This window comes from Camelus ferus, chromosome 3 (assembly GCF_009834535.1).
Source record: "Camelus ferus isolate YT-003-E chromosome 3, BCGSAC_Cfer_1.0, whole genome shotgun sequence".
In the NCBI taxonomy this organism is placed as follows: Eukaryota; Metazoa; Chordata; class Mammalia; order Artiodactyla; family Camelidae; genus Camelus; species Camelus ferus.
Window position 1 is genome coordinate 111160929 of NC_045698.1, and position 25075 is coordinate 111186003.

The following is a 25075-nucleotide window of genomic DNA, read 5'->3' on the forward strand; positions in this document are numbered from 1 at the left end:
ATGACCAGAGGACCCCAGCTTGTCCTGTGGGTCTCTAGGACAGAGCTCTGGAAAGAAAAACCCTAAGGCACTTCTAAGAGAAAACCACACATTCAATCCTGTTAGACTGGTTTTAATTTTTACCACTTGTCATCTCCTGGACACTTTGGGGTAGCTTTAAAGTTTGTTTCCCTTTCTGCCATCTTCCTCGTTTGAACTAATTGATGAAGAGTAGATCCTATCCTGAAAACCGGGGTCCCAATCCCTGCTGGAACACTCTTGACACATCTAGAAAGCTGCCACACTCTGCTGCCAGCCTTGACCTTGAACTTAACTTGTCCAAGTCTTCATTTCTTCATTCGTGAGGAGGGTGGATAGGAAAACATAGCTATAATACTTAAATTTATTTTTTATTTCAAAAATACGGAGAACATAATTCACAGGATTATAGAAGCACATAAAATAAAAAAGCGCAAGTCCGTCTCTTGACTATTTGCCCCGGTGGAGTAACCATATAAATTTGAGTATATTCTTCTAGCTTATTTAAAGGCAAAAGAAAAAATTAGCATTAAGTCTAGAGAGGGTGTGGAGAAAAAGGAACCCTCCTACATTGTTGGTAGGAATGTAAATTGGTGCAGCTACTATGGAGGACAGTATGGAGGTTCCTTAAAAAAAATAAAAATAAACTTAACATATGATCCAGCATTCCCACTCCTGGGTATATATAATTTAAAAAGACACATGCACCCCAGTGTTTACAGCAGCACTGTTTACAATAGCCAAGACATGGAACAACCCAAACGTCCATTGACAGCTGACTGGATAAAGAAGATGTGCAACACACACACACACACACACACACACACACACAATGAAATACTACTCAGCCATAAAAAAGAATAAAGTAATGCCATTTGCAGCAACACTGAAGGACCTGGAGATTGTCATTCTAAGTGAAGTAAGCCAGAAAGAGAAAGAAAAATACTATATGAAACTGCTTATGTGTAGAATCTAAAAAAAAAGGACACAAATGAATTTATTTACAAAACAGAAACAGACTCACAGACATAGAGAACAAACTTACGGTTACCAGGGAGTAAAGGGGGTGGGAAGGGATAAATTGGGAATTCGAAATTTGCACCTCCTGGGGAGTGATGGAAATGTTAGCTATCTTGATTGTGGCTGTGGTTTAATTGGTGAGTACATCTATCAAAATTCATGAAATTGTACATCTGAAATATGCATATTTACTATACAGGAACCATACCACAATAAAGGTGTCAAAAATTATTATATGTACATATACTATTCTAGAACTTTTTCTTTTCTTTTGACATAGCAATATAGATTTCTTCTTTGACAAGTAACACAAGCTCTAAGAGTAGGGATTTTGTCTTTTCCCTTCTCTGCTTTATTTCTAGGAACTAAAACAGTATCTGGCAAAAAATAGGTGCCAATAGATGTCCACTGAACAAATGAATGAATGAACGGAATGAATCCTCCTTCTGTCAGATCAACCAGGAAGTCCATGAGGTCAGGGATGTGTCTATTTGGTTTCTCTCTATGATCTCAGCACCAGAGTATCTGGCACATAGTAAGCACTTGTTGAATTCGCAAAACAGCTCAATGATGAAACCACGAAATTCTTTTAACCACACCAGTGTGTTGACATACCACAATAATCAACTATTCCCCTGTTGATGGGAAAAGTCTCTCACGAACACTGTTGCAAGGATCGTCATTGATCTGGTCTAAATGTGTTCTGTATCCTTTCTTCCTTCTAGAATTTCATAGCTTTATAACACTTAAGATTAATTTTTCAGCTTATTTAAGAGTTACTGCCTGGAACTTTGCACAATGATCTCCCTTACATAGCTCCCTGTATAAAGCCAGTGCTTTCCCACACTGTCTAGATGCAGCCCAAACAGGCTGCCAGCATCCTTGGTGACCAGTACCTCCCGTGTGCAGCACAGCAGCAGTTCAGTCCTCGCCTGTGGAAGGCAGTTTTCAGGCAGCAACAGGTCCATACTGTTGATTTGTTCAGTAGAAAAGGAGTAAAAAGCAAGAGAGTAACAGACTTCCAAGGGCCTGAGCAGGGAGATGATGCTGAGAAACAAAGAGCCTGGATTAAGAGAAGAAACAGGAGCTTGGGAGTACTTCTGAGTTTCCTAAGAAATGAAGTTACAGAGCTCTGTCTGAGTTTTCCAATGGAGAGGTCTTTCCAGAAAGCCACCTTCCTGCTTATTTAATTTTTTCACTCCAAAGGTGTTGAGGAAACTTTTATTATGTGTCCGAGTTGTGCCAAGCACCGGGGAGGAAGCAAACAGGCAAGACAAGCCTAACCTCCACCATCTTGGAACAGCAGCTCAAGGACCACTGTCTTTCCATCAAGGAATCTGATGCTGACAAACACAGATGGCTGGAGCCCTTTGCCTTCTTTCCAACAGGACATAGGATTTGTGCCCCAGTCACTGCTTCTTCTTTTGTGAAAAACACAGCTCTGCTTCTCTCCATGAATGGAGAAGTTGGTCGGAGATCTTTCCCTTTGAGTGTACCCCAAGCAAAACTTGTCAACACACACTGAGCATACTTCCTTTTTCTCCGGGAGCTCCTGTCACACCACAGGCCTGGCTGGGCGGTCTTCATCACTGAGGCCAAGGAGGGCTGTGCTGTGGCACTTACTGTTGCCGATCAACACTCAAAGAAGCGTCACCCTTGAGACTCAAGGAGAGCCTTCAAGGCCAACTGGTCCTACTCCCAACCTATCATGGGCCACAGAGCTCTCTGGGAATCAGTGGCCCCTTTAGACTTCCCAAACCAAAAAAGACACACACACATCTCAGCACATAATTTCGCCTGTTTTCAGGAGCTTTGTGGACTCATCATGTAACTGAATTTCCTGGAATTCCAGAGACCCCTAGTAAGAATTCCTATTCTCCATACAAACCCGTTTGAGCTCTAATGCCCCGATTAGCAGTTTCTGAGTTGGGTGGCCGTGTTGGCTGGAACACAGAAGCAATGTCATGTCTGTCTAAGCACAGTGCAGATCCCAGCTCCATCCCTGGGTGAGCTAAGTATCTTTAGAACATGGAAGAATTCTCCTCTGTGGCCAAGGTCAGAACCTCTAAAACCTGTCAGCTGACACATTTCATAGTTTCCAAAGAAGACAACACCAAGTCCCCAGCTGAAGCGGTTGGATCTGGCGGCACTGAAGGGGGACAGCCCAGAGGCTGTCAGGGCTGCTGCCCACTGCTGGCGTCACAGCAGTATTCATATGGGTCCTCCATTTCATACACGTTCTCCTCAATGACATAGATGTTTTCTTCTGAGCGCATCCTCTCTGCGACTGTATTTGTTAACCCTAATGGGGGGCGGTTGGCCAAAGTGATCAGGCTGTGGAAATAAAATATTGCAGTTGAGTTAAACATTTCTTGGGCAACAAAGAATAGTTAAGAGAATGGGCTTTGCTGAAGAAAGAGCAACCAATCCAGTATATGATCCTTGACCAGGTCCTGACTGGGGGAAGAACATAAAATAGCAATGAAATAATCTGAAGAATAATGGAGCAAACTCAAATTAATTTGGATTTTCTTAGGTTTTAAAGTGGCATTGTGCTATCTAAGAGGATATCCTTCTTCTGAGGAAGTGCAGACTGAAGCGTTTAGGTGAAGCATCTCAAGATGTCTGAAACGCCTTTACAAATGGTTTAGGGGGAAAGGTGTACATAAATAGAGGAAACAGATAAAGCACATGTGCCAAAATGTTAAGTGACACATCTAGGTGAAGGGTTCTACTGTTCCTGGCACTGTTATGTCAATTACTCTGTGGGCTCGAACAATTTCAAGAAGAAAAAGAAACGAAAGTGCTAGGGATCCAATGAGACCTAAGTCTGAATCCTGTCTCTGTTGCTTACCACCCATATGACCTTGGGTAAGTTGGGTTTGCTTTTTTCATTTATTCATTAAAGAAATATTTAGTGTGTTACATACTGTTCTATGCACCAAGAGATACAACAGTGAACAAAACACAAAAATCCCACAGAGACTGTATATTAGTAAGCTTTACGCCTTAGGGTCCTCATCTATAAAATGGGAATAAGAAGTACTCTATCTCACGGGGCTGCTGTAAGGAACATTCATTCATTCAGTTATCAAATATTTATTAAGTCCCTACAAGAATCAAGTGTATAACAGGGGACACAGTTGTTAACGTGGCAGACACGTTCCTAATCTTCTGTGGAGTTTACAGTTATAGATGGAGATGAACATCAACCAGTAATTTCACATAAAAAATGAATTAATGCATGTAAATGTTACCTATGGCTATTACCACGTTTCAAATTTCAGCTCTAATAAAGAATACTGGCACAGATGATATAAAGCCATCGATAATTAAACATTCTATTTGGCCTTATTTGACCTTTTTACTGCAGACTATTTTGTCTTCATAATTCTACTCTCTACTTAATCTAAAATTATTGGTTGTTTTGATAGTACTCAATGGATGGAATCATTTTTTTTTCTTGAAATATATTGCATTCTTCCCATGTACCAAATGTCCCCGAAATCTAGAAAAACTTATGTAAGCTACGTGCATTTGGAATAGGGCAGAGTGTGTGTGTGTGTGTGTGTGTGTGTGTGTGTGTGTGTGTAGTATAATCAGGAATGGAGACTAAGGCTGTGATATAATAGACCAGTAGTTCTCAAACTTGTTTGCACATTATAATCATGTGGAAAGTTTTAGAAAAATAACTATGCTTAGGCCTCATCCCCAAAGACTCTGGTTTATCTGCTCCGGGGTTGACAATAGTGTGTTTATGTGCCCTAGGTGATTCTAATAGGTAATCAGAGCTCAGCAGAACTGGGCTATAAAACTCCTCAGAGTAGATTCTGGGTTTCTTGTTCACATGTGTAAACCAATGCCCAGCCAGAGCCTGGATGTAGTAGGCCCTCAGTCAGACAAAAGGTCAGTTCATTGACAAAGCCCATTTATATAGAAATAAATAAGCATTTCCTATCAAAGGGGTAAGTTCTATACCTTAAGTTTAGGAATAAAGAAGCTAGAGGAATCAAGAATAAAACTGAGTGACGTGTTAAATTTGCATTTCTGAAATCTAGGCCTAAAGAAAACAGGAAATAGTAAAAATTTAGTTCCCAAAATCTCAGGGCAGCACTTCCAAGAGCAAAGATTAAAGCCCAGATTAGAGTGGGGACTTCCAAGATTCTCAACTTCCCCTAAGCCACCCGTTACTCTTACCTTGAATTTTGTAACTTCTTTTTGCTATCAGAATACCCTAGGTAGAAAGGGAAAGAAAAGTCCATTTTAAATGCTTTCATAAAATAAATGAGATAAGAAAAAAAAATGGGCTAGTTAGAGGCAAGGACTGTTTAGGGAAATCTGGTCTACCTGTCAGATTGAATTAAATCAAACCACTGATGTATGTCTTGGTTTATTGCATAAACTATGCTAGAAAGTAATAAAGATGCGTTTTTCATATTCAGTAAATATAGGGAGCACCTACTATGTGCCTGGTAGTATGCTAAGCATCAGGGACGTAAAAGTGAATTATGAGCCCTGACTTCATAAAGCTTGTGTTCTAGTGAGGAGACATTTAAGGAAAAAAGAAAGAAAGAAAGGTAAATAGAAAAATAAAATAATTTCAAATTGTTACGTGACAGAAAAGCAGAAAGAAAAGCACTATAGCAACATGGCTGGACCTAGAGATTATCATACTGAGTGAAGTACATCAAACAGAGAAAGACAAATATTATATGGTACCATTTTTATGTAAACTCTGAAAAATCATACAAATGAACTTACTTACAAAAAAGAAACAGACTCAGACATAGAAAACAAAATTATGGAAAAAAATTTATGTTTACTGGGGGGAAAGGGGCTGGGGGGATATATTGGGAGTTCAGGATTTATAGGTACTAACTACTAAATATAAGATAGATAAACAACAAGGATTTACTGTGTAGCACAGAGAACTATATTCAATATCTTGTAATAATCTATAATGGAAAAGAATCTGAAAAAATATAATATATATATCACTTTGCTATATACCTGAAAATATCACAATATTGTATGTCAACCATACTTCAATTAAAAAAATAGGAAAATAATGCACTGTTACAGATAATTAAGAAAGTAACCAGGAAAGAACTCTCAGAAGAGATGATCTTTAAGCTCAGTTCTGAAAGAAGAGAATGAGTCACCCAAATGAAGAGCTAGGGTGAACATTCTGGGTAGAGGAAACCCCTGGTAAAGATTGTGGTGAGTGGCTGAACCCGAAAACAAAAGTAAGCTAGAGTAAGAGAAAGGCATAAGACAAGGTCTGAGAGGGCGGCCGCAGCTAGATCCTATAGGGCCTTTTCAGTCACAGTCAAGAGTGTGGATTTCATTCTAATACTTTTAAGAAATAACTGAAGGGCAGAAATATGATCCAATTGGGTTTTAAGAAAATCACTCTGGCTGCTATGTGGAGAATGAATTAAAAGGAGGTACATATATTAAGGGGAAAAAGAGGAGACAGAGCACTGCCTCAGAGTAAGGCAATGATGGAGAGAGATGCAGACTAGCGAATGGATTTTGGATAAATTTTGCAGAAAGACTGCAGGAATTGAAACTGGATTGTGCGTTAGGGGTGACAAAAGAGAGGATTCCAGGATGGCTTCTGGCTCTCTGGCTTCAGAAACCAGGTGGACGACAGTGAAACACTATGACGAGGAAGACCAGGGAGGGGGAGGCTGGGCTCTGGCAAGGTGGGGTGTAGACTCTGGAGCTCCATCTTGGACACGTTAATGTGGGAGACGTCTAAGTGGAGATGACAACTAGACCCTTGGACAATCAGTGCCAACACTCTGTGTGCTGGAGAGAGACATGAAGGATGACCTTTGAGTCTGTGGGAATATGGTCATCCTTACTCACCCAGAGGGTATGGAGAGGAAATGGGCCAGCCCCAGAGAGTCTCAACATCTAAGATCAAGAAGAAGAAAAAATAACAAAAATGACTGAAAAGGAGTGTCCAGGGAAGTGAGAGAGTGGTGTTTTAGAAGCCAAGAGAAGGGAGACTTTTCAGAATGAGTGAGAGTCCACTTAGTTGAATACTGCTGAAAGATGGACTCCAGTGAAGACAGAGGTATCTACCGGATTTAGCAAAATGAAGGTCACTGGTGAGTTTGACTAAAACTATCTCCACGGCACTTCAGGGGTAGAAGCTAGACTGGGGGTGGGGGTGGGGGTGGCTGAAGAGCGCAGGGGGGTAAGATGCAGGAACAACTCATCTGAGAAACAGGGCTATGAAGGGGAGCAGAGACATGGGAGGCGCTGGAGAGAAATGTGTTAACTAGAGCTTATTCTTATGCTAGTAAACATAGCAAAAATCGGAATGCAGAGAGAGCTGATTCTGGAGAAAGTGATCAAGGGAAGAAGGAAGCCTTGGCCTCTAAGACATCATCGGTTCAGTGAGGTGTGTGATGCTCATCTCAGAGAGTGCTCTAGAGAGATGCAGGATTGCTTTGTAGTACTGAGAGCCAAGTTATGGCTTTGCGGTCATGACTTAAAAACCTGTCACCTTGGCTCCAAGATTTTCTCCAGCAACTTCTAGGGAAAAGAGCACAAATCGAACACAACTTTCCCATCTATTCTAAGTAGTCATGTTTCTAGAGTAATCTACATGTGTATACAAAGCATGACTCCTTCCACTCCTCATTCCTTCCTTCCATACCCCTTCACACAAACTAGAATGGTCCCTACCATCCAGGCCTTGGCAGAACTCAAAAAGTGAGCGTTTTCATTGCTCCTTATCCACCTGTAGACTTCATACTCATGCGGTCAATTCACAAAATCCACTGCTACCTCTCCGTAAACCCAGGTAAATGTGGGCAGGTAGCTTCTTCGTCTGAACAACCCCTTTACCATTAATGGCGGAATAAGGTAACAGTGAGCAGGACAGCCTGGTTTCAAATCCTCTACCAATTAACTGTGACTCTGGGCAAGTTAACCTTAACCTTTCCACACACTGGTTCTCCACTTGGTAAATTGGGATAATAATAGTACCTTTCTCAATAGGGCAGTTATGAGGATTTACTGCACGTAAAGCACTTGGCAGCTTCAAGCCACACAGTTAGGGCGACCAATTCCTCCCAGTTTTCCCTGGACCCTCCCAGTGTTAGCATGCATTAGGAACCCCCTTCAGTCCTGGGAAAATCTGGGGTGGTTCATCACCCTACACACAGTGCACATTTATGTATTAGTAAGAAAGGCTACTAGAGTAAAAGGGGTATAAGGCCTTGGCCTCTGCCCCCAAAGAGAAGAGACTAGATCACATTTGTAAAGGCATGTAAGGCTTTCGGGGTGATGGAAGCGTCTGGGTCTTGATTGTGGTGATGATTTCCTGGGTATAGTCATCTATTGAAATTCAAGTTGAACGCTCTTTCAGTATGCGGTTTATTATATAAAAATCATACTTTAATAAAGTTCTTTTAATAAAGATAAGTAACTTAGGAAAAAATGTGTGTGCTGAGTGCCATGGTGGAGGAAATCACAAATGCTGCAATCCTGGCCATGGCCCAGTGTTAAAGGGACTCGCCACCCCTCTCTAAAGAACTATGCCTGAGAAATAAGTGAGAGAGAAAAATGCACAGAAGGAAGTGATTTCTGATTTCTGCTGTTGTCCTTCCTAATAAACCTGGACATAGTCATGAATTTAAAAGGTTTATTTTCTTAACAAAAGGTAAAGGAACAGGGAACAGGTTATCAGCCTGCCTGAATTTGAGTTCCAGCTTTGCCACTTACTGACTCTGAGACCTGGGGAAGGTGGCTGACTCTCAGCTTTACTCTCCTGTGCTGTAAAATGGGGATGATAGTACTATCGACCTTAGAGGATGGTGATGATGCTAAAATGTAAGTAAATGTTTAGCACAATGCCTGCCTGTTACACGGTAAGCACTGAATAAAAAAACGAGCTGTTATTATTGTTATGGTTCGGAAGGACTAAAGTGTATTTATTCTAATCACCTGTAGGTAAAAATATAAACTACTATTTCCATGTAGGTTCATGCTGGTTCCTTTATTAACAGTTCCTGATCAGAGAGAGAGAAGGAACATCAAACGACTTACATTTGAGGATGAAAACACCAGCCACAAGAATGAGAGCCAGGCCAGCAGAGACCCCGGCTCCGATGTAGAGGCTTGTTCTGGTGGTCGCACTCACGTCTTGCAACTCACTAGCCAGTGTGGGTATTTCCTATGGGAACACAGACACCACTGCAGCAAACGGCCAGAAGTCCACCGTCTGCTCAGCCAGTCTCATGACTCGTGCATCAGACCATCTCTTTCACAGTATCATGGGAACGCAGGGACCTGGAAATGACTCCTGATCTGTCTCCTTGTAGATAAGCCTCAAACCACCCAAAGAAAGGGATCAGCTGAATCTCTGAAGTTAGCAAGGGAATGTGGGTGGGGAAGGAGCCTTAGTACATGGACTCCCCTTTCCACAAACAAAAATGGGATTTAAAGTGGAGCTCTGTTCATTCAAGATTCCCTGGTGTTCCCAGGAAGTTTCAGAGTGGTCTAAATTTGGTGTCTTGCCATGAAATCCCAATTTTCACAGAAAGATAGTGATTTAAAAGCTAGGACTTGGCCATCAGAGTGTCTTGGATTCAAATCTCAGTTGGGTCACCAAGAGCTGAGTCATCCTGTAAAGTTATTGGAAGAATTAAGCACAAAAAATAGAAGATGCTTGGCACAGAGGCTGGCACTCGACAGATGCCTGATCAACAGTAACTATTATTGCGATCGCTCTAATTTGATTTTTTTGTTAACTGAAAGTCACATAGACACTCCTGCTTCTAAACTTTCAGTTCACGTCCCTCCTGTGAAAATAACGGTAAACACTTCTAAAACAAAGTCAAGGAATTAACTCATCCACTTATTCAACAGACCTTTAACTGCAGGACTGCCACATGCAAGGTCACACGCATTAAGCACTGTGAAGTACTGAAAGGCAGTCCTTGATCACAAAGAGGCCAGGGACAAGCACAAAATGCTGAGCCTCAGTTGTGAACACACAAGTCAGAGACAGAATCAAATGAAGGCAGACCCCTGGACACGTACGCCTTCCGAGAATTTGCAAGTCGCTGCTATCAGCTTGCTTTCTCGTGGTTCTCCCTTGTACCCTGAGAAAGGTGGGAGACACTAAAATTGTGGTTAACTGAAATACTGCTTTATTTTCAGTTATATTTGTAAATTCTTGGCTTGGAATATTCTGGCCTGGGGTCTTGCCACAAACAAACAAACAACTTTTCTCTCATCAGAGTTGCAACGGAAGCAAGAAGAGATATATTCTAGGAAGATGGAGGGTTGTGAAATTTGAGAATCGGGTCAAAAAGCAAATGCTTCTTCCTTTTGGTTTTCCAGCACCTACTATGTGCCAGGGACCTTGCGGGCATCACCTCACTCCATCCTTACAACAGGCCTCTGCAGTCACAAGTGTCATCAGCAACATATTACAGCCAAGGAATCTGAAGCCAAGGGAGGTTAAAGCATTTTTTCCCCCAAGTAAAGAGTAGGCAGGAGGGAAGACAAAAGCCATACTTCTTTTCTCTGAGTTGAGCATGCGATCTGCTCACATATACACACGAAGTTACTTACTGTTTGATTTTTATCACGGAGGGTCTCCAGTGTCTGTGTCTCTGTCATAAAGAAAAAAAATAGCCAACAGAATGGTTAAGAACGTTTTCTTTTATGAAAGCTTTGTGTGTGTGTGTGTGTGTGTCTAATTCAGTGCTTTTTATTATTTTCACAAAATTGTGCAACCATCTCTATAATCTAATTTTAGAACATTTCAGCTCTTTTATGTAAGCTTTAAAAAAAATCTTAAAAGATGCCTATAATCCTCTTTGAAATTAATTTTGCTCCGAACTCTTCACAATAATTAACTGGGAGGCTGACAAAACTTACACCTACACATCAACTTTAGGATGACCGCATTTGTTTCATCCAGATAATGAACCCAACTATTAATGTTCTATGAAGTAGAGACTTCTGCCAGGAAGACCTATTCTGAATATGTGGTTTGTTGTGTCCACAGGGCCCTAAAGGAGTCTGCAAAATTCCCACAACATTCATGACTTGGACTGTAATTAGACTTGGAAAGATAATGAAAGTTAATTTTCTTGAAAAAGTTTAACATTCACTCATTAAGGAGGGAGACGGGGTATTTAGTTTCCTAAAAATGAAAATAATAATAAGTAAGTGACCGTGAACAGGCACTGCACTAAACTCTTCAGGTGAAGTATCTCACTGAGCACTCAAAACAACTATGTTCAAGTAGAAACTGTTAGCCCATTACACAGGTGAAGAAGCTGAGAATCAGGAAGTTAAGTGGCTTACACAAGGTCACACAGCTTAGTGAATAACAGAAATGGCCTTCCCATTTAGGTCTGCGTGGCTTTAAGCACACACTCTTAACCATGCTGTCTCCAACAACGCTCACCTCAGCATTGTAGTTGCTAAGAGCATCACGTTGCCCAGCCACCGGCTCACTTTCTTCCTTTTTTAACCATTTATTTATTCATCTGCCTATCCATTAGATGAACAAGTCCTACACCGCCAAGCCAGGCATGGGGGACCAAGCAATGAACAAGATGGGCACAGGCCCTTGACCTCGTAAATCCTGCCTTCTAAAAATCAGTAGATCAGCTTTGGGCAAGTTAAGCAGGCTTACTCATTTTTCTGGCTGAGTCAGAGGCTCTGAAACTTCTTAAATGTCATGGTCGCTTTCTGGAAGCCTAAAAGTCTAAACCTTTTAACGCAGAACTCCTAGTTTAACAGATTCTGATTTTAATATTATAAAAGCATATTCTCAGCCTAAAATTATTTAAAAAAAAAAAAAAAAGGAAAAGAAAGAGATTATTTCCCATTTACCTCCGCTCCTTTTAAACAAAAGGAATTTAAAAACCATGTTGGTGGAACTACTAAGTAAACATGAATCTCAACCACACACATTTTCTAGTGTAAATTCAGTTTTGGTTCCCCTGTATTTATTTATTTTTCTTGGCTTAAATGGTAAGACTGATTTCTCTTTTTAAAAAACAAAACAAAACAAAACAAAACAAAACTTCATTTTACAATGAAAATGATCTATAAAACAGAGCACTATTGGGTTAATGACAGCTTATTTTCATATAGGTAGCCATCATCTAAGATGGGTGGGACGGGTGGAGGAAGTTACAACATTTTCCCTAGAGGACCCAAGACTTGGCTGGGAGGGCAGGGGTGAAGGCAGCAGTGGGGGTGGAATATGATGCTCTTAAACATATATATATTTTGTGCCAGACACAGTGCTTAGCACTTTACATGCACAATATCTTTTAATCTTCACCACAATAGGTAGGTACTACTATTTTCCCATTTTTCAAATGAAGAAACTGAGTCTCCAAGAGGTACTTTGCCTAAGATCACACAGCTATTAATCAGCAAACCTGAGATTCAAACCAAGTCTATACCTGCAGAGCTAAGGACTCATCTGACTAGTCCTGCCTTCTTCAGGTGGAAAAGAGAAGGCATTTGTTCTGTGCTCAAGATGGGTTTAGGGGCTTCCAAGACTCTTGGAACTCTTACTTATTAAAGCTTCACTCCATTTTTATAGCAAACATATTAAATGTACCCACATTATACGTTAAAGAAAACATATATGAAACTATATACAAGCTGATGTCTAAGTGACATAATGTTACATATTACAGATATGCCCTTAAATCCTCATTAATTTCACTTTTTCATTTTATTTTCGTATTTTGGGGCTTTGTTTGGTTTTTCCTTTTTTGGGAGTTTTGTTTAAATATTCTCTCAAGCCTTTGAAAAGCTCAGAGATTATAGGTACTTGTGCCTACATTCTCAGATGTGAAAGATGGCCCCAACTAAAGGGAAGGACACGTTGGGTTATGGTATAGACACCTCTAAAAGAAGGCACTGCCTCGTAAGGAAGCGACCTCTCCATCCAGGAAGGTGTGTGGGCCTACAGTGAATGCCCACTTGGTAATGATGTTGTAACGAGCATTGAAACCCAGGATGGGAGGGTGGGATCCCTGAAATGCCTTCTAGGTCTACACTTAAAATATGACAATGGCATACAATAGACACCTAGTAGATTTGATTAGCTCACTATGTGGGTGATCATCAGTTTCCACCATATTTAATTTCCTTGCTAACTGCCCAAGAGCTGTTGGCTACCGATCACTAAAGAACCACCAAAGATTTAACCTTTAGAGAGCTGAGTATCTCTAATAGTAACTAATACTTGAGTGCTGTCTCTGGGCAGATGCTATGCTGAGTGCTTTACATGCACGATCACATCAATCTTTACAACAATCTCCTAATGGACGCGCTGGAAATATCCTCATTGTAGAGGTAAGGAAATTGAGCCTTACACGAATTTGAGCACCTTAACTGAGTTCATAAAGCTAATCCCAAACGCTGACATTAGAGTCCATCCTGCCCGTCACTGAAGCACTTCACCACCATCTCATTCTGCCTCTGGAGCGTACTGATAATGACAGTAACTGACATGTACTGGGTCCATACCATGATCAGACACAGGGCTAAGCACTTTAGACACACTTTCTTATTGAAATTTCCTAAGGTGGGACTTAGGAGAGCTATGAGATGAGGGTTTGGAATTTACCTATTATTAAACTCGCTCTGCAGAATAAAAGACTGAGCTCTGGAGAGTTTAGGAGAGACCAGGTCTCTGACAGGGAACCCTGAAGATGAACCTCCCAGATCCTGTGACCTGGGGTCTGCTCTTTCAGCCCTATCCACCTCTTCCAGAGCGGCATGGAGACGTCCCTGCTGAATTACTCCAAGGACTTAGCTGCTCCTTCTGAGGTCAGACTCTGAGGACGATGTGGGACTTGATCCTAGTAAGAAAGGATTCTTGGTATTACCTAATTCAGATTACCCCAAACAAGACCTGGGGCCCATTCGTGACAAAGCATCACCAGTCCAGGAGTAAATCAGAAAACGATAAGGACAATGTAATGAGTTTTCCATTAGATTAAATTTACTTAATTTAAAAGAGTATCCTTTTTTCCAAATGAACTAATTATTATTTTGATTTCTTGAATATGTGTAAGCACATTTGACTGTCCTTTATTATTGGATTACCGCATTCTGTTGATTCTTATTTTGTAGTTTGCGTTATTCCTTTGATAACTATGTAAGTTTAAAAAGCTAAAGATCTAATCTGCTCTTAGAAACAATAATTAGTACACATACGTAAACTAAAAAAAAGTACAGTATATTGTATATATGTATTTACTTGCACTATGGTGTGTGTGTGCGGTTGAACTGCAAAAAAAATTCCTAGCTATACATTCTTAGAAAATTCTCTGAATCTGTTTCTTCTACCGTAAAACAGGCTTATTAGTACCTAATTCATAGGGACTGCTGTGAGAAATAATGTATGTAAATATCCTTAGCACAATGCCTGACGTATAGCAAACATTCAATAATTGGTAACAATGATAATCAAAACGAATGATTGTCAAATTATTTTTTTAATAAATAAATTAAAAAATTTAAATGTGCACATTTACCTGTCATTTATGATTGGATTATCACATTCTGTTGACTCTTATTTTACAGTTGGCTTTATTCCTTTGATAACTATGTAAGTTTAAAAAGCTAAAGCTCTAATCTGTTCTTAGAAACCATGATCAGTACATAAATGTAAACTAAAAAAATGTGCAGTATACTGTATATATGTATTTACATGCAAGATAATGTATATGTGCAAACTGTAATAATTCTACCTAATAAAACTAAAAAAGAAAAAAATAAACTCTATAGGGGAAAAAAAAACAGTGCCCTTTTTCTAAACGCAGAAATTTTTCTTTTCTTATTTGGCAAAATACACCAACTATCAAAATTATTTTTGCAGGGTCGGGGATTATACTGGGTCACAAAATCCCAAAGTCTCTGAACCCATTCCTTGGACAGAAGAGGAAGCTGCTATCCAGAGACGTGAAAGACCTGGCCCAGGTCAGAGGGCTACGCGTGACCAATTCAGAATCCTAGCCCCGGGGCTCTTCTCCCAGCTCGAATTTACCTCCACCACCTCCCTCCCCTCAAACACTGTCTCGGGTGTGCAGAAACATTCGTGCCTCCACTCTTAAACTGTTTTCTCGCTTTTCCAATATTCAAAATTCTCTGAACTCAGACACCAACTAAAGGCTTCCTCCCACACCCCACGTGTTACCTAAGCCGTGTCCCTCGGTGGTGAACATCCTTGGTGAGGCTGTAGTGACGACGTTCCACCGAGGTCGAGCAGCGGTGACCTTGGCTAAAGTCAGAAAACAACCTAAGGACGAGGTTTCTCTGAGAGCACAGAGCTTGTTTCAGGGCATCAAAGGGGCAGCAGACAAAGTATGAAGCACAGCAAATGGAGACAAACACTGGCCCAAATTCCAAACCTACCTGAACACCTTCGTTGAGCACGTATGACTCCAAAAATGTTTGACCACGTGTTTTAGTCATCCTTGTCACAGTCTAGTTGTCCATGATAGAACTTATAGCCACACTAAATGCTTTTCATAAAATATTTCATAAAATCCTTCAAAATGGCCTACAGGGTAGGTACGGCCATATTTTAGAGAGGAGGAGGTCACAGAATTTAAATCACTTGCGCAAGATTACACCAAGCTGGTAAGAAGGGTTTCAGATTCAAACTTAGCTCCATCAGTCACTAAGTACGTGCTCTGTAAATCTTACAACACACAAGCACACGCGCCACCCACTCCCCGCACATTTATGGTCCAGGGCTTCTCCGTCCTGGCTGCACATGGGGAGAATCACTGGGGAGGGACTTTGCACAATTCCAGCGCTCAGGCTCTACCTCCAGAAACGCTGACTTCTCTGGTTTGCGGGTAGAGCCCAAGCAACTGTAGGAGTTAAAAGTTTCCTCAGTGATTCTACCGACCAACCAGGTACTCGAATCACTGATCTAGGCCTTTCTCCATTCTATAGATCCTACCTGTGATTTTCAAAACAGATGGAGGAAATTAGACATGGCTGGGCATTGCTGGTGGGGCCTGTTCAACATTCAGTCTTAGGGGCCCAACCCCAGGGTTGTAACTGGGGAGATAAGAGGTGAAACCAAGTAGTGTAGTTACGATGCTTCACAGGTGCATCTTATTGATAAGGAAGCTATGCAAAGGTCCACATACCTGGTCTGATGACCAACTCCAGGTTTGATTTTTGATCATTCAAGGGGCCTGGGAATTGGATCCGGCAGCAATAGGTCCCATGGTCGGCTAAAGTCACATTTTTTATGGTCAAGGTTACGTCTCCTTTGAGGAAATCTCTCTTTAGCAGGTATCTGCCGGATATCCGATATTTCACGTTCCTTCCATCAGTGTTGAGCACCATATTGTAACATCCAAACACCGGGCAGGGCCCCTTGCCCCAGCACACAGGCACGGAGTTCTCAGGGGTGGCTGGAGAGTAGACGCAGGGCAGATCAGCGTTCTGTCCCACCTCAGCCACGTACACCCCTTCCGGAGACCCTGGATAAAGAGGGAAGCAGAGCAAGACGCAGGCACGAGTGAGTTTGGTCCATTTCAGGAAAACTGCAAGTAATGCCTCATACAATAAAGAGGAAACCACTGCTGCTATCCTGTCTGGAGGATGACTCACCCTGGCAAGGATTCTCAGATGGGAGGGGTATCAGAATCAGCAGGAACCCTGGTTAAACCCAGACACTGGGCTCAACGGCTAGGGTTCCTGATTCAAGAGTTCTGGGGTGGGGCCCAAGAATGTGTATTCCTAACAAGCTCCCAGGACGTGCTGCTATGGCTGGTCTCAGAACCGCACTTTGAGAACCAGCACCCCAGGAGAGACTGTGGCCCAGCCCCGTGAACATTGGAGGGCAACGCTGATGGAAATGGACAGTCAGAAAATGGGTCATTGTCAGGCAGGAAAAGAGCTCGCCCTCTCTCTCTCTTTTTCTTTTTTCCAAGCATGAGGCACATAATGAATAAAAACTTTTGGCTGAGTAAGAAGTTAGTGTAGGACTGTTTCGAGGTTTAAAATTAATTACTCTAAATATATACATATAAATATATATATATAAACATTCAAACAGTATAAAAAGTGTATGAAAACTCTGCTCCTTCTCCCTGCCCTTTCCCGCTTCCCAGCCCCCTTTCCCAGAGTCTATACACTTAGAAGCATTCATGTATTCGCACCGCCCCGCAACACACTCACAGAAATAGAAGTCAAATACGCCCATGATTCTGCATCTTGCTTCCTTCAATTAACATGACTTAGAGACATTTCGTATCCCTATGTTTCACCAGCATTGCTGTTTGTATCATGGACACATCACAATTTATTTACCCACTACCCCGCTGGTGGACGTTTAGGTTGCTTCCAAACTTCTGCTCTTGCACACGTTACCATGACCATCCTGGTATCTTTACCTTGCACTACCCAATCGCAAAAATCCGGACTTACTTGTAAGTTGTAGCAGCAAGAACAGGACACAGTCAAAGGAAAGATGTGAAAGCATGGGTTCTGAAGAAGAAAAGTCAAAGAACGGCTGTGTTCAGGTGCCGTTTTAATTCTCCAGTCGAACTGGGTGCTTCTTGCAACCGTCTCTCCTCCCCAACCACAGAAGCAGCAGCCACTCTCCCGCTCGCAGGCCCAGCACACCAGGTGTTTGACTGCAAACCACTCCCTTATTGACGCTGTCAAGTCTATGATTGCAGCGAAGAAAACCCCAGTCCTCTGTCATGCCATACCACACACATCCTGTGAGGGCTCTGATATTTATTCTGTCAGCATCAACAAAGAGGAAACAATACTCAGAGGAAGAAAAGTGCTAGTCAAGTGTCTCTTGGCAAGTAGAGTGAGCCCTCCCACGTCTCGGGTGAAAGAGAAGTCCTCTGTGTGAAATGGGCAGTGTTCATCGGGAACACAAGGTGGAAACATACCACCTGGGCGTTCATTCAGTCAAGTCAGCCAGTTGGTGAGTCATGTGACCAATGTTCATGAAGCACCTACTATGTGTCAGCCCTGGAGTAGGCACTGGGGAGAGCAGGGAGGCCTGTTCCCCATCCTCACATCTGGGGGCCCTTTCACTCCAATCATGAGCTTAATGGTTAGCCTTGCTCTAACACAAACTGGGCTACGTCATGTAACCTTGTTAGATGTGTTTTCTCATTTATAAAATGAGGAAATTGTGCTCAGGGACGTACACACAGCTCCCTGCTCTAATATTTCTGAATTTGACCTTCCCCTTCAAATTTCAAACTCTTCCACTCCACCTGCCAACTCTTCCACGTAGGCAAAATGCATTCCTTTCTGCAGTGCTGCTTTCCCCTTCTTGTGGGGGGAACGGAGGGGACCTCGCTATTCTCTTTCCTCTCACAGACACACGATGTCCCCTCTCCTCCCATCCAAAGGGCTTCAGGCATTAATCATCAGAAACTGTGGAGTTCCAGCCACACTCTCCATCACCGAGGTAAAATCTCAGACCCAGAGAGTCTCAGCCCGGGGAGAGTGACTTTTCTCTGGAAATCTCAAAAGCCAACGGTTATTTACAAAAGGGAAGTGAGCTCACAGACAGAATCATTTCTGAAAAACCTTAGATCTTCCTCTGTCTTTCCTTCCTGAATTTCCTTGTTACTCACTTTGAGCCAAACTAAATGCATTTAATATAAATATCCAGTTCTTCCAGTGCGTATACTTCCGCAGCGTCACACAGTCACTCAAGAGATCATGCTCAATGTCTTCACTGTATAGATAGGGAAACTGAGATCTGAAAAGATTCATTTGCCCCAAGGTACATGATTAATAATTTCAAATAAGACTGTGAGTCGCCTAAACTCCAGCTTTTTTCCACCATAAACTACGTTTCATGAAGTTCACATTTGCCCATATGTCTGGCCACATAACTAATGACAACCAGCAAATGCCCAAATTCAAGCGTAAAGTAACGTGGATTAAACATGGGGTCAGAGGTCAGACTTCCTAACACCATGACCCCAGGCAACACTTTTAAAAGTTTCAGCCCTCAGATTTTGTGTTACAGTTTTTTGGGTTTTTTTTCATTTTCCTGTTTTGTTTTTTATTGCTATCACTCTGTTTTCCATCCATCTCTAGAATTGCTACTGGGACCAGCTTTATAAAACATTAACAACTTATTAATTCACTGAAATCTAGACATGAAGGAGCCTAGAAATCTACTCTAAACCTCTTCTTTTTTCCCGTGTATAGAGGGCCATTTCTGAACATTTGCCTGTTCATTTAACTTTTATTTATTTATTTTCTTTAAAAAAATGTTTAGATAGTACATCCAAATGGCTAAAATTTCAAGCAATATAAAAACTTATGTTAAGAAGCCTCGTTTCCACCCCTCGAAGTCCACCAGTTTCCCCCACCCACCTTATAGGTTCCTATTTTCATAAGTCTTTTGTGCATCCTCCCAATGCAAACACAAGAAAATGAAACACATATTCTTAGTCCCTCCTTTCTTAGACAAAGGAGCACATTATATACGCGTTTTGCACCTTGCATTTTCTATTTATTATTTTATATAAAAATTTTCTGACATATACAAAGGTAGAGAGAAGAGTACACACTCCCGGTACACAGATTCAAAATCATCAAATTTTTATTTTAAAAGAAACCCCCGATGTCATGTTACTTCACCCTTGCACACTTTGGTGTGCACTTCACTTTTAAAAAATGGACACTGCTACACAACCACAATACCACTATCACACACGACAAAGTTAACAGTGATGTCTTAGCAGCACCTGATTCTTCAGTCCACAATCACATTCCCCTGATTATCTCAAAACTGTCCTTTGTAAATTGGTTTGTTTAAACCCAGCCTGAAACGAGCTCCCGACGTTGCACTTGGTTGTGATGCCACCGTAAGTCTCGTGTAGTCCAAGACAGTCTGCCCGCCTTTTCCACTGCCACTGACTGGTTGTGCAAGCCAGCTGTCCTGTGCACAGTTCCGCATTCCTTGTGGTGCCATCTACATGACTCCTCTTGTCTCTGTATTTCCTATAAATGAAACTTAGCTCTAGAGGTTTGGCTACATTCAGGTTCCACTTTTTGGCAAGAACACACGGCTGGTGCTATCCCATCAGAAATGTCTGGTTGCTCCACATCTAAAGATGCTAAGACCCATCAGCTTGCACCTTCTTGTTTAACCTAACGTTCTATTCTGAGGATCTCGCCATTTCAGCTCGCACAGAACATCCTTGTTCTTTATGATGGCTACATAGTTCCCACTGGGTGAAAATAACAAAGTTATCGTTCCATTGAAAAGGACACTTCACGTCTGTCTATCTGTCAAGATGATTGTAAAAGACCCATCAATCCTGTGATTCTTTAATTATGTGCAATGGAAGTTTGTGCTTTTTTGATTATTTCTATTTTTTATTGAAGTGTAGGTGATTTACAGTGTTAGTTTCAGGTGTACAGAATGATTCAGTTATACATACACATACATACATATTTTTAGATTCTTTTCCATTTTAACTTGCTATAAGAAATTGAATATAGTTCCCAGTGCTATACAGTAGGTCTTTGTTGTTTATCTGTTTTAATATAGTAGTGTGTATCTGTTAATCCCAAAAGGACCTCTTGAATGTGTTTTTGGTAAAGAAGTCTTTAGTATTATAATATTAATTAGTTTCTAAATTGTGTTTAGAAAGTCATATCATGAATTTTCTTAAGGGGCAGTTTTTGAGTGTTGGCTATAATTATGTGGAGGGATAACTACAAAAAAAACTATTCTGTATGATACTACTGTAGAAAGTGTTTTGTTTTCTCCTTTTTTAGGCAGGAAAAATGGCAGAAAAATCTCAGACTCCTTACAGATAGCCTCCAGGAAGCAAATGGAAACACTGAAATTATGTTCAATAAGAATTACAATGAAAACAAATACATGTATATATATGCATGACTGGGACATTGTGCTGTACACCAGAAATGGACACGTTTTAACTGACTATACTTCAATTAAAAAAAAAAAAGAATTACACATTAATAGACACCTAAGGGGCCACATGACAAAATTCATAAAATGGAAATCAGAGAATTTTACCTAGATCAGGAGACAGGAAAACCTGGTGATATAAATGGGATCATGTGGCAAAACTCAGTCCAATTAGAATCTACCCTCCACGATGGGGGAGCCACAGTGGGAGGGATACTGGCGAGATAACCACAATGCCACTAAAGCTGAAATCCTACATGCACTTAATTGGAATCAAAAACCCGCTCTTATTTAAATCACATCTCAGTTAGGTTCCATGTACCAGTAGTCCCCAAATTTTGCAAAGGTAGACACTGAGGTGGGATATGAAGGGTAAGAAGTTAAGCAACTTTGAGCTAGAAATTCTGAGTTCCAGGTGACAATTAGCCAAGTGACTTCCCTTTAAGAGTGCTTATAACTTTGTGTGCCTGTAGGGTACTTGAAAAACACTATTATTATTATTGTTGTTGTTGTTATTATTATTATTATTAAGTCATAGTCACTATAGAAAATTCTGAAAAATAAAACAAGAATAAAAATAAATAAATAAGATAAAGGCCAAATCCCAGTAGCGTGAAATGCCCACTAACACCATAACAGGTCTTCTTTCAGATATTTTTCCGTAAACCTCTTTATATATACAAAGTGTTAATGTCAGTACATCTCGTGGGTACCTCATCACAGCAAGAAAATCTGACTCATAGGCAATTGTGAACAGCATGAACGCGATGGAATCCAGGAGAAGGTACAGAACATTTCCTTACACTCCCCATTAAATTGCCTCAGTTCGTTGACTGAGACAGAAGTCTTTTTATTTTTATTTTACTTTTATTTTTGTGGTCTCAGTGCTCTCATTTGCATCAAGTTGCTTTCAGCATTGCCCTGCGCACCAGGTCCCAGCACTGAGAGAGCTACTTCAGACCACTGAGACCCTGGGCATCCCTGAGGGAAACTCCAGGTGTCTCAGGGTCATTGACAAGACAGATAAACTTCCTCCGTGCTACCTCAACCTCTCTCAGCATGATCTTGTGTGCTCTTACACCAATACTTCTTCTCTCACCAAAGACCCTATACTTTATTTACATTGCAGATGACAGAAAATCCAACTCAAACTAGTTTCAACTATAAAGTAGATTTATTGAACCCAGGCAAGACTGGGTTCAATGGTCCCAGTGAGGACACCAGGGACCTGGTTTCTGGCTGTCCCAGCTTTGGCTCCTTCTGTAGATTCTAGTGTCCCTCTCCTGTCCCTGCAGATCACATATCCACACACCAAGAACATCTCTTGCCTGCACCCACCCACCCACACACACAAATTCATACTCCCTGAAAGGCTCAAACTGAGTCACAGACTCATTCCTGCACCATCTGTGTCCACAGGGTCAAAAAGGACTAACTGGGTTAGACTTATGTCACATCCCCAAACCTCATGTTCTGGAAGTGAGAGAAGGGTGGGTCCCCCAAAAGAAAAAGTGTGGTGCCTTTTAGGAGGAGATACAGGTGCTGGGCAGCAGAAACCAACGTTTGCTACAGACCCCCTCCCAGAAGGGGATGAGGTGGGGGGCGGGGGGAGACGGGAAAAGAAATATTGCATCATCTCTCTAAATATATCTTGTTCTTTTTCTTACCACAAATTGACATTTTACTAATACAGTGATTTTTAACTTATAAGGACACACTCTTTGCAACCCTGGGGAGATGACAAGGAGCTCTCATGCCTCTAGAAAGTTTTTATATTCAGTAACTACAGATGAACACCAGGGAGATTAAGCTTGAGGTTACACTCAAACCAGTGCCACAGCCAGCTTAGGGCCTTATCCAGTGCTCTCTGCTCACAGCACAGAAAACAGGGGCCCAGCGAGGACAGGTCAGTGTTCTGAGACATCACAACATTTACGCAACAAGTTTAGTGCTGCTCCTGCCCACGTAATCCAACAGAGTGGAGGAAATGGGAAGGGTGTGATATAATTTACGGTTGATAACTCATCAAGGCTCCCAGTGATGAAACTGAAAAGGGTGAAAACCATCAAGAACATTCTGTGAACTATGTGTGAGTGAGTCATCACGGGAACTCCTATCCGTGGTCTCTTCTTGAAAATGCCAGTCCCCCAGCTCCTCCAGGGTGACGCTGATGGGGTAGCTGTGTGAGCGGTGGGTTTAAGGGACATAATCCTAAGCAATCCTGGTGAGGTTTCTCTCTTATCTTATTCCATTTTACTATCTGCCCCCCCCACCCCACCATGTCCCTGACCCACATTCTCCTTTCTCTCTCCTCATGGGCATCCACTTTACGCAAGAAGTTTGAGTAGTTTGCCAAAGTGTTTATTCCAGCTTACATTCTCACTGGCACTGAGAAGAACTCTTATGATGCCCCACATCTTTGCCAATATCAGGACTGTCAGATTTTTTATTTTTTCCAATGTGATGAGTGGATGATGATGTCATAATACAGCTTTAAGTTTAAACTACTGCTTAAAAGAAAATGGTACAGATGTGCAGAACACTGCATAAACTGAAATTTATAGTTAAGAATACTTACAAAGCAAACAAACACTCAAGTAACCAGGACCCAAAACAAAAAAGAAAACACGGCCAATCTCCTAAAGCCCCTCTGACCCCCACTCCAAGCCCACGTGTTCCTTCCTGTTCACAAAACCTTCCCCCTCTCCTACAGGCAATCGCTATTCTAAATTTCACAATAATTGCTTCTTAGTTTTTTTTTTCTTTAGTTCTACCATCTATGTAATGCATCCTAAAATTACACGTAAAATTTTGCTTGTTAGTGAACATCATATGAATGAAACCAGATTGTCTGTAGGCTTTTGTGTTTTGTTTCTTTCACTCAGTGTGTTTGTGAGATCCATTCATGCTGTGTGTCCCTGTAGCTTGTTTTTATTATTGAATAGTTTTCCAGGGACTGGATATGTCTCAAGTTTGTTCATTCACAGGTGGACATTTCATCTTCTGCTTCAGTTTTCAAGAGCAATGCCATCATCATATGTGAATCCCGGCAGACACAAACAGGAGCTTCTCTGAAGCATCTCTCTGAGAGAGGAATGACTGAGTCAGAGGGTTTACATATTTTGAGCCTTATTAGATAATGCCTGTTTCCAAGACATCTACCAGAAGTGTGTAAGAGTTTCTCATGTTCCACATTCTCATCAACACTTGGTATTGCTACATTCTTTTTTTCAAATGGTGAAGGACGTGATGGTCTCTCACCACGGCTATACTTTGCATTTCTAATATTACTAACAAGGTTAATTAGCACCTTTTATTTTTTTAAATTATGAACCATTTAGATTTGGGGCAAGGAAGAGGCATAAAGCTTATTTGAGTCTTTGGCTCATTTTTCTGTTGGGCTTCTCAATTTTTCTTATTGATTTATATTAATAATTTACATATTCTGGATATGAGTCCTCTGCTGGTTTAATCTGTTATAAATATTTTCTCCCACTTCATGGCTTTTCACTTATTTTTGTTGTGTTTTCTTGAACATAGTTTCTTAATTCAAGTGAAGTAAAATGTAGTAGCTTTTTCTTTCGTGGGTAGTGCTTTTTGTAATTTATTTAAGAATTCTTCTCTTATCCAGAGATTATAAAAATATTCACCTACATTAGTTTTAAAGCTTTGTAGTTTTTTGTGTTTCACTATTAGCTCTTTCATCTTCCCAGAAGACTTTTTGTATGTTTTGTCCTAGCCCCATTTATTGAGATTCCGGCATTTCCCCGCTACTTTGTGATGCCATCTCTGTCATATTTCAGAAATCATAGAGGCATTGTTCTGTGTTTTTTGGCTTTCTAGCCTGTTCCAGTAGTGTATTTGCCTATCCTTCTGCCAACTGTTTTAATTACTGCAGCTGTAGGTAGATGTTGGTGTCACGCCGGACAAATCCTCCCCTTAGTCATTTTATCAAGGGTATCTTGGTTACCTGAGTCCTTTGTACTTCCTATACATTTTAGAATCTTCTCATCAAATTAAAAAAAAAAAAAACTGGTAGAAGTTTCACTGGCTTGCACTGAATCTGCAGAT

At 41.1% G+C, this 25075-nt stretch overlaps 1 protein-coding gene across 2 annotated transcripts; it reads right to left on the reverse strand.

Annotated features, from left to right (window-relative positions):
- Nucleotides 1-1215: 1215 nt before the first annotated feature.
- HAVCR2 (hepatitis A virus cellular receptor 2) lies at nucleotides 1216-17795 on the reverse strand. Of its 2 annotated transcripts, XM_006195905.3 has the most exons (7): nucleotides 17503-17792; nucleotides 16215-16553; nucleotides 15248-15331; nucleotides 10639-10679; nucleotides 9106-9232; nucleotides 5236-5272; nucleotides 1216-3372 (listed from the first exon to the last, which is right to left on the reverse strand). In XM_006195905.3, exons 1-7 carry the CDS (start codon nucleotides 17555-17557, stop codon nucleotides 3213-3215), a joined length of 843 nt encoding a protein of 280 aa, XP_006195967.2. In that variant the 5' UTR covers nucleotides 17558-17792; the 3' UTR covers nucleotides 1216-3212. The 2 variants fall into 2 exon arrangements, with proteins under 2 accessions (XP_006195967.2, XP_014407599.1); XM_014552113.2 differs by lacking the exon at nucleotides 15248-15331 and having other exon boundaries at nucleotides 17503-17795.
- Nucleotides 17796-25075: the final 7280 nt, after the last annotated feature.

What these genes read in the sequence shown, in the direction of transcription:
- HAVCR2 (XM_006195905.3), bottom strand. Translation starts at nt 17,557, where the DNA reads ATGCTTTCACATCTTTCCTTTGACTGTGTCCTGTTCTTGCTGCTACAA. An exon ending in CACCGAGGGACACGGCTTAG is followed by an intron (nt 10,680 to 15,247) that starts GTAACACGTGGG and finishes TCTTTATGACAG; the next exon opens with AGACACAGACACTGGAGACC. An exon ending in TCCGTGATAAAAATCAAACA is followed by an intron (nt 9,233 to 10,638) that starts GTAAGTAACTTC and finishes GTGTTCCCATAG; the next exon opens with GAAATACCCACACTGGCTAG.